This window comes from Pistacia vera, unplaced genomic scaffold, assembly GCF_008641045.1.
Source record: "Pistacia vera cultivar Batoury unplaced genomic scaffold, PisVer_v2 Contig570, whole genome shotgun sequence".
Taxonomy (NCBI): Eukaryota; Viridiplantae; Streptophyta; class Magnoliopsida; order Sapindales; family Anacardiaceae; genus Pistacia; species Pistacia vera.
This window is the reverse complement of record NW_022196413.1, coordinates 696,581-707,244: the sequence shown is the minus strand read 5'-3', so window position 1 is coordinate 707,244 and position 10,664 is coordinate 696,581. Positions and strand designations below refer to the sequence as shown.

At 36.6% G+C, this 10,664-nt stretch overlaps 1 protein-coding gene across 1 annotated transcript; it reads left to right on the top strand.

The window, feature by feature from the left end:
* The first annotated feature begins 6,643 nt into the window (after positions 1 to 6,643).
* On the top strand, positions 6,644 to 8,470 carry LOC116109007 (cytochrome P450 78A9-like). Its single transcript, XM_031395261.1, has 2 exons — positions 6,644 to 7,663; positions 7,763 to 8,470. The coding sequence occupies exons 1-2, from the start codon at positions 6,692 to 6,694 to the stop codon at positions 8,387 to 8,389; spliced, it is 1,599 nt and encodes a 532-aa protein (XP_031251121.1). The 5' UTR covers positions 6,644 to 6,691; the 3' UTR covers positions 8,390 to 8,470.
* Positions 8,471 to 10,664: the final 2,194 nt, after the last annotated feature.

Sequence of the window (10,664 nt, the reverse complement as noted above, 5' to 3'; positions counted from 1 at the left end):
TTCGTCTGAAGTTCAACTGAATCAACCCCTATCTTGGTGTCTCCATCTTCGATTAATAGTCAGTTCGTTACTCGTCGGCTGGTAATGAGTCCAACCCCTAATATTGTGGGTTTGTTTTGTTTTTTTGACAGATTTGTGTTTTCTTTTTGTTTGAATGGTTAATATTTTGTATTTTAATTTTTGTTTGTGAGATTAACATTGTTTACACTTATATTGTTGTCTGGTTGAGCTTTCCTTATACGTAGTTTGTAGAGTTGTTTGGGTTGAGTGTGTTTGTGTTGGGTTCCCCTGGTTGATGGGGTTCCTCTTTGCAGATATTACAATGTATAAAGACAGACTTCCAAGTAAAAGATACTGTGAAGTGTGGAAGGATAATCTCTTTGGCAAGGCAGAATCGGAATTACCTTCTCACAGATCCCTAATTCTGATACAGAGGTACTAAAATTTCAGTTTCGCAGAGTTAATCGGAATGAGTTAATTTGTTGCAAAACATGTACAACTCTTTTGGGCTAGACATTGTGAGTGAGGCTTGGTCCAAATTTCCCTGTGCAGCATCATACAGAGGTTATTCACCTTTGTGTAGATCTTTGATTGAATAGAAATAGGTTCAACATGTGTAATCTAAATCCTGAGCGAGGGATGTATGATGTATTGATGTATCACGTATGCAGTATGTTATATATGTTATTGATGTGCTCAAAGTCTGTTCACCAATACTACTAAACTCATCACATAAACTAGACAAAAGCATCTTGAACACATTAAATTATATACATAAATTTTAAGTTTGTGTTTCCCTTTCAATGATCCAAAAACATTTTTCAATTGATACAAACAAAATGGTTTCTTTCGATGGTGAAATCATGGCCAATAAACGTGGGGTTACCCCTTAGAATGAAAGATCAATAAAGAGCAGGTTTGTCTGTTTGATTTCGAAAGGGTGAGTGTTGTTCTAAATCTACATTCCATGGATTGTTTATACATAATTTAGTGTAAATGAAATTTAATCCTTTTATATTATTGTTTCTTTTTCTAATGCAATAATAAGAATTCAATATTCTTCTTTAGGTTATCTTGTCCATAGAACTCTGTGCATAGCTGTTCTTAATTTGAAGCGCCTTCTGAAATCAATCTTTTAGTTTCCTCGCTCAATGCTTTGCCTTAAGCTTCCCTTCATCCACAAAATCCCAAATGAAAATTAACTATAGAAACTTAAGTACTAATAGAAATTTGTAACTGGAACGGCAAACCTTCTGCATTTCCAGTCAATTGAAGAAGAGCATGATCAACTTAATTGGCTTAATCATTTACCCAGTAGATGTTATCAAGGTTTAGATTAACTTTTTGCAACACGATCAATATATTGGTCTTCATTTACAGTGATTAATACAGACTTGACAGTATTGGAAGTTATTGGTCAGTTACAAATTGCTATTAAGCTGGCTTAATTTATTTTATTCTACTAATTAAAAGAAACATAAACGGAATTGGAATTGGAATTGCTTTGTTTAATATTTAATTTTACTAGTTGGCTATATGGATATGGTTTGAAGGTAACATGTTAAATAATATTTCATATATTTTATTATTTACATTTATTAATATTTGTAGTTGATCATTGTTTGTAGATGATGAGGTGAATGATGATCGGATGATGATCTTGATGTGCCATTAACTAATCTCGAGAATGTGGAATCAAGAAACTCTATCACGTCCCTGAGGATGAACATTTGCTGGCTTAAGAATGTTTTTTTGTTAATATGGATTATGTATTGTTTATTTAGGTGTATTTATAGTTTATTGACTTATTTGTTTGTTTATGTTATGGTAATTGTGTATTAGTGATTTTGTATTTGTTTATTTTGGTTTGTTTTTGTAGTTGTATTATATGTTATTGTTTGTTGTTTGTGTTATTTGTTTATTTTGATTCCTATTGGTTATATTCTAAATTGATGAATTTAGAGTAGTTGATTTAGGGGTGTAAATGTAAAAAATTAAAAAATGTAGGAAATTTGGGGGTGTAACTGTCATAATTGAAAATATTGGGGTTAAATAAAAACTAAAATCTGGAGAGAGAAATACAGGCCACCTGTACCGTATAGGGTAGGGCAGGGTCCACATTTTGGACCCGTATATCTGACCCGTATAAGGACGTACCCGTTGAACCGATGTACCGCTACCCACCCGTTTTGCCAGGTCTACCGTGAGCACACATGTGGTTTGGGACATATTGAAGTGAGCATCGACAAGCCTCCACTGATGTTATTGGACAATTTGTCAAAAGTCAATTTGTTGAAGGGAAATGTCCATTTCCTAAAGACATTCAGAGACTTGTGCACACAGAGTTGGGATGTGCTGTTAGTTACTGGAAATGCTTGAAGGGAGACAAACATGCACAAGATTTTGTGAGGGGCACAGCCGGAGCATGAGTACGCAGTATAGAAGCGTAACGCTATATGCTTGAGTTGACAAACCAAGATAGCAAGACGGCTTTGAAGTGGGGACAAGAATATGATGTTTAAATATTTTTTGTTCTTACGGTTCTACTATAAGGGGTGTAAACATGAGAAAGGTGTTGGCTGTTGATGGATGCTTTTTCACTGGAAAGTATGGAGGTACATTGTTAGTGGCCACTGCACAGGACAACGAGAATCAACATATCCCGTTGCATGGTGTGTGATTGACTCTGAGAATGACAAGTCGTGGACTTGATTTTTTTAACAATTACGTACGATAGTGCTGACAGTGAGAGTTGTGCATAATATCGATAGGCATAACTCTATAAAGAAGGGAATTAACACTATTTACCCTCAAGCACATCATAGATTCTGTGTGAGGCACCTTAGTGAGAACAACTAAACACAAAGTTAAGTGTGCTGGCTCCTCTAGACATACTAATGGCAGCAAAAAACTTATCGAGTTGATGAGTTCGAGGAGCACTTCCAGCAATCCGAATCAAGGATGATAGAATTATAAGTATCTTGAGCATGATGTTGGTTTCGAGTGATGGAGTAGATCTTACTTTCCAGGAGAAGGTTGATGTGCATGACCATGAACATAGCCAAATCCATAAATTCGAAGTTGTTATAGAAATAGAGTTTCAATAGTTGCTATTTTTTATGCAATCCAAAGGACATGTCACGGTGGTTCCACGAGCGTTGCACAGAGTCAGATAATTTTACCCCAACCCTTGTTTCGTCAGGTGAAAAATTATTGCTAGAACGTTATGGAACTACTAAATGCACTGCTTGCCTATCTATAATGTCAAGAGTTCACCGTGCACGACTATGGTTCGGATGCCTAGTTAACCTTAGTCGCTTAAGCGATCTGGTACTGTTGCTTAAGCGATCACATACAAGCAAGACTTAAGACACTTAAGCGATGCTTCTTTACCCTTGGTCGCTTAAGGATCCATAATTGTGTAAGCGATTAAGTCCTAGGCAGAATCAAGATCTGCTCAGATGCACGATCGCTTAAGTAATTTAAAGTATCGTTAAGCTATGCTTTGCTTTACCCTTGGTCGCTTAGGTGAGACAAAATTGCTTAAGCGATTAAGTCCCAGGCAGAATCAAGATCTACCCAGATGCACGCTGGTGTAAGCGATTATGGTTTTGGTAAGCGATTTATGGTTTTGCGTAAGCGATTCTTCGCTTTACCTTGGTTGCTTAAGCGATTATGGATCGCTTAGCTATTAAGTCTGGACAGAATCAAGATCTGCCTAGATGCAAGATCGCGTAAGCGATTTATGGTCTTGCTAAGGGATTATGCGACTAATTCCGAGGCGAATCAAGATCTGCCTAGATGCACTGATCGAGCAATTAATGGTATCGCTTATCGTTTACCCTGGTCGAGCGACCAAGTCCGAGGCAGAAAAGATCTACACAGGTGCACGATCGTTAAGCGATTTATGTTAATGCTTTAGCAATTTTTTGCTTTTACCCTTGGTCACTTAAGCGATACAAAATCGCTTAAGCGATCAAGTCCATAACAGTATAAACATCTATTCAGATCCATGATCGCTTAAGAGATTTATTGTCTCGTTAAGCGATCTATGGAAAACCCTTTGTCGCTTAAGTGATATATGCAGTCGCTTATATACGCTTAAGCGATCATGACAATACCTATTTTTTCTAGCTTTTCTCCTGAATTTGACAACCTTATTGCATCAACACATCAATGCCATGTAACAGAATACTAAATAAACTCAAACTCAAAAGAGGGAGAGCAATACTTAATAGCTTTTGTATTAATCTGAAATCGTCAATTACATTCAATGACAACATTATGTACAACAATAAATCTCTTATATACACCGAAAAAAAAAAAAGCTGGGTCGACAGCCTCCATCCCCTTCTTCATATTTCTTTAGCCACTTCCCCATCCTCCAAAATTATTTGACACACCTTCAGCATCAGCACCACAACCCAAGTATCCACAGCTGATGCCTAACAACACTAGCTGATCCAATTCAAGACAATCCAGTTATTTAAGACAAACAAATAGACAGCATCACATAAACTACAAAATTGTAAGTCCACTTCTATACCTTTTGATGACAAAATCAACAAGACTTGGATTGAGTTCTAGTAAGTAAAAAGAGATTATATACCTAGGGGTGTTCAAAAGAACGTTCAGAACGGAACTGTTGGGTACTGGGGTTTGGTTCTGGTTCCTACCTAGAACGATTGTCAATGGGTAGGATCTGGTTCCAAGAATTGGAGCCGACATTTTACGGTTCTGGTACCAGTTCCACAGTTAGAATTGGGAATGAAATGAATATTATTATGGAGTGGGGGGGGGGGGGGGGGGGGGGTTTGTATTACCCGCCACATATAAAAACTTTAGATTAGGGCAAAAAATTTCATTGTTCTTTATTCCCTTCCCAGTTCTCTCATCTATGTTGTTCTTTCTCTCTGTTCACTGACGTCTATGTCGCTCTTTTCTTACACAACAACATTCATGCACAGACAACATTCGCACAAACAAAAGTAAAATATGAATTAAAAACACAATTAAGGATCACTTGCACCATCGTTACAATTCATCATAGCATACAAATTCATAAGATCACTAAATTAAGGATCACCACAATTAAGACTTATCCCCACACACAAAAAAAACACATCCAATAATCACCAAAGCTAAAACTCCACAACATATGAATTAAAAAACCTTGCAATTTAACACTTCTAACACAACAAACATAGCAGCCTTGCAAATGAAAGCCCTATAGGGCTGGCCACGCATAGCGCCAGCCTCAATATGCAGGGAACTTCAACCCCTCTATTCTGCCACCTCCTGCCATCCCCAACCCACCAAACTCCCAGAAAAAACCTCCCTAGAGCCTCCTTGCTTCCTCCTCACTCCTCTGGAACTCAAACAAAGCCATTCCACCAATGTCTGCCAACTACTCAACAAAACGTCACAACCACCATAACAATAAAACCAACTACATCCCCCCAAATTGCACAAATCAATCCATTTTTCATCCAATTCAAAAAAAACAAGTAAAACACGTACCCTTTCTCACCTGGCGTCCTCCCTCGCCTAAATTCTCGCCGGCGTCTCCTCTTAGAATGTTTTCTGATTCTTCTCTTGTTCTTGTGCTGCCGTCGTCTCCCTGCCTCTGGACCACCTTCACTCATCGGGATCCACCGAAGCGTCTTCTTTACAGCTATTGAACTGTTGGTGTCGCCAGAGTTTAGAATTCGAAGTGGGATTGGGTTTTCCTCCTCTTTGTGAATGTCAACCATGGTTTTGTGCAGAAAGCTTGGATTGAAAATTTGCCGAATTTAGGCACTGTAGTTGCCAAAAAATCGAGAGAAAAATAGTGTTCGTCGATCGTTTTTTTGGGTATATGGCTCAATTAAGCGATTTTGAAAGGTGGGGGCTCGTTTTCAAATTTCAAATTTAAACAACTTTGTTATTAATTTACCCACATATGTTTAAATATTTCAATTTAACCCATTTACAATGTTTAATGAATCCTAAGTGTGCCACGTGAGCTTTTCTAAATTAAAAAAAAAAAATTCAAAAATATTTTTAGGGTCATTTTTTTAAATGCAAACTTAGGATGTCGGGGGAGTTAAATTCCCTCGTTGTTATTGAAACCCTCTTTCCTTAAGGTATAGATTTTAATTAATTATTGTTATTTTTTTTTCTTTTTTTTAAGGGTGATTGAATTTATATGGAAAGCTAATTCCATAAAACCCATCCATACAGGAATAGTTGAAAAGACCATTGTTTCATACATTGGAGATTCCGTACCTAATTAGCCATAACTAACCTTCCAAAGCAATGTTATGTATTAATAATAATATACATACATAGTTCCCATGCCGTTTGCTTCTGTGTGAAGCTTGTTTTTCTTCTTTTTAGTTTAATAATTTTCTTTGTAGTTGTCTAAGAGTAAAATATTAAGACTAGTGAAATCTCTACCAGTAAGGAAAGATTTAACAGATAGCCATACCGGAATGAATTAACCAAGCCATGTTATTAGCAGCAATCAAAGTTACAGCCATACTATGATCACATCCAATAAAAAAGTGCCAATGAAATTATACAATTATAAGGGCCTTGCTCCTCCTTATATATACAAACCGAACTCTCTCGTTTTAGCCCCAGAATCAAAAAGCCAGTCTCCTTTTTCAAAACTTGTGTACTATCACTTAATTCTCATTCTCAACCAACCATGACAACCGACATAGAGAGCCTCTGGGTCTTTGCTCTTGCCTCCAAATGCAGAGCTTTCACTCAAGAAAACTTTGCATGCTCACTTTTGATCATGTTTTTAGCTTGGTTAGCCATGGCCCTCTTCTACTGGGTTCACCCTGGTGGTCCAGCTTGGGGAAAATATAGGTTTAAAAGAGGTTCATCTTTTGGTACGGCCAAGTCAATTCCTGGTCCTAGAGGATTGCCTGTAATTGGCAGCATGCACCTCATGATGTCACTGGCACACCACCGAATTGCTGCTGTAGCTGAAGCATGCAAGGCTAAGCGGCTCATGGCCTTTAGTCTGGGTGATACTCGCGTAATAGTAACGTGTAATCCAGATGTAGCAAAAGAAATACTCAACAGTTCAGTGTTTGCTGATCGTCCTGTGAAAGAGTCTGCTTATAGTTTAATGTTCAATAGAGCAATTGGGTTCGCTCCTTATGGTGTGTACTGGAGAACCTTAAGGAGAATCGCTGCTACTCACTTTTTCTGCCCAAAACAAATCAAAGGAGCTGAGATTCAGAGACGTGTAATAGCTTCTCAGATGGTTACCGTGTTTGGTGAACAGAAACAAGGTTGTTTTTGCGTACGTGAAGTACTTAAACGAGCTTCACTAAGCAATATGATGTGTTCAGTTTTTGGACGAGAATATGAATTAAATTCGTTGAATAACGAAGTGAAACAACTACGAGAATTAGTAGATGAAGGGTACGAGTTACTAGGCACTCTAAATTGGACCGACCACCTTCCTTGGTTAGCTGATTTTGACCCTCAAAAAATCCGGTTTAGATGCTCAAAACTTGTACCCAAAGTGAACCGGTTCGTTAGCCGAATTATTGCTGAACACAGAGCTCAAAAAAGCCAAAACAACCTGGATTTTGTCGATGTTTTACTGTGTCTTCAAGGCTCAGATAAATTGTCAGACTCCGATATGATCGCCGTTCTTTGGGTAAGCCAGCACACAGATAGTATTATATTTTTTATTTTAATAATATTTCTAGTACACTTAAAAGTTGTACTAAATATTGTCCTTTATGTTTGGATGCAGGAAATGATATTTAGAGGCACCGATACAGTGGCGGTTTTGATCGAGTGGATATTAGCAAGGATGGTGCTTCATCCTGATGTTCAATCAAGGGTGCATGATGAGCTTGACAAGGTCGTTGGCAGATCACGTGCAGTTTCCGAATCTGATATTGGTGAGTTAAATTATCTAACGGCTGTGATTAAGGAAGTATTGAGGTTACATCCTCCTGGGCCACTTCTCTCGTGGGCCCGTTTGGCCATTACTGATACAACTATCGATGGGTATCACGTGCCTGAAGGGACCACAGCAATGGTGAACATGTGGGCCATATCTAGGGACCCACACGTGTGGATGGACCCTCTTGAATTTATGCCTGATAGATTTGTGGCTAAAGAGGGTGAGGTGGAATTTTCTGTTCTGGGATCAGATCTAAGGCTGGCTCCTTTCGGGTCAGGTAGACGGGTTTGCCCTGGAAAGAACCTGGGAATGACTACGGTAAGCTTCTGGGTAGCGTCATTATTGCAGGAATATGAATGGTTAGCTTTTGATGAGAAAAGTGTTGACCTATCAGAGGTACTAAGGCTTTCTTGTGAGATGGCGAATCCTTTAACAGTTAAGGTGCGCCCAAGGCGTAATATGGAAACCTAAAAACGACGTAGTAGTTTGTTTGTGCCGTTTATGCAATATTATTAAATATTCATGTTTGTCTCTGGTCTGTCTCTCCTTCGGGGGTCACCGGGTCAGGCTTTTTATTCTTATAGTTGAACTTGAGTTTTAAGGTGTCTCTTGAATGCTGTAAATACCATCAAAGAAGTAATACAAGTTTCAAGTTGCATTTCTCATTCTTAGCATAAACTATCTATCTTCCTTATACTAACTTAAATAATCGATTAATATAAAGACTAAACAATCATAATACATCATCAACTATTAATTGTTCTAAATAAGATAACCAAGTGCAACTATATATGGAGGAATCATTATTGCTCTTACATTATTTATTTTTATTTCGTTTGAATATTAGGACTAACAGATAGCTTAAATGTTTAATAGATAAAAGTTTAAAAGGTAAATGATAGGAAATCTCACAATCTTAACTTTGACGCTTGATATATGATTTAAAAATCAAAATACTTTTTAATTTTCAATAATTGAATTTATACAATACATATAAATGTTTGAGGCATTCTAATTAGCGAAACTCGTTGACATGTTCAATTGATTTGACATTAGTCTTGGGTTCGCATAAATTTCGTGTCAATCAAATGACTCATATAGTGTGGATATAATCCAATTACTCTTATGACTGTTAGATTATCTTCATTGTTAATTCCCAAGATAATTTAACTGTTTTCAAAGAACATAACAAAACACCATGTATGATCCAACATTGACGTATGACATTGAAATATCATTTTATTTTATTTATTTTTAAAAAAATTGTTCAATCACCTGTCATCTTAATAAAATTGCATGCGGTGAACTGAACTTTATTTTCTCGTACTTTTGTCACAATAATATCATCGTACAAGTCGATGTGTGTATTTTTTGGGTTGCTGGTGGTGGCATACTAAGCTGAAATTGCCAAATGGATTGGTTTTATCATCAAAATGAAAACGAAAGTTGTACGCATTTGTGTTTGTTATGCCTAAATTATATGCTGACGTCGTTTCACCAATCAAGATTCAACAGACTTCTCCGCCAATTAGCTCCCAACATGCATCCCCACCGACTAAGATTCACCAAGCACAAGCAGATAAAGTATAATAGTTGTCTAATTCTCAAACCGATTTAGAAGGATATTGTGTGCTTACAACTGTCGTAATTTTATTAAATTAAGGATATGAATTAAAGCATTCAGCGAATTAGAATGAAGAAAGATCTTTATTAAATCAAGACAACTTGTGAAATCACTCATTACTTTAAGTTGAATAGAGTATAAATAGATAGCTCCACTCCTCGCAACGAGATCGATTATCGATTTTAGACACTCGTTCTATACAAAAATAGCAAAGATATATTACTAGAAAAATACTGACTCAGTATTCTCTTAGGACACTTCAAACACTTGTAATCTTGAGAGATCACTCTCTTTGTAATCTTCACTAGCGATCACAAAAGAAATCATAATACAATCACAGTAGACGTAAGTCTTGCTCATGACATTCGAATAACTTTAAAAGTCTCTCTTGTCGAATTGTTATTTACGTATTGGCTAACAACCATCATCACTACACCATAAACACCTCTTAGAATCATCCAAGGTGTAATTTCTTAGTATTTTACATATGTGTAATTGTAGGTGTTAAAATCACACATCTTGTCTATCCAAAGTGTGTGTGGCAGATACAATTGACCTTGTTGATTTTTAATTTGATATATTGAAAAACATCTTTATGAATTTCAGGATTTATTCTGGAAGATGGAGTTAATGCTTTTTATTTTTCTATCTAAACAAGTCGATTGATATACACATCTATAATCATACGATAGGTTAAACATTGATCGCGGTACATGCCTTATTACTATTTAATTGGATAAGATTAAAAAACACAAATCTACTTGGCAGCTAGCCTAGCCGTCAAGATTGAAGTTGAACAACCAGCACGTTTGTGAAGTAACGGGACGGGCCCCAGAAATGGATTGGCCTTGATTATAATCCAAAATATTAAATATCATATTCCAACTTTTTTGGAAAAAATATGAACAACGAAGTGGACGTATTATATCTATACACATATATATATTACAGTAGGTGACACAGAAAAAAGTTATTTTTTTTTTTTGTGTCTCATTAGTTTTTATAATTACGTCTGATTTTGATTATTCTGTCATAATATGGAGTGGTTAGGCCATTTATTTACATTGTTTACTGAATTACAACTACAACTCTTTGTCATCTATATAAGATCCACTTCGTCTT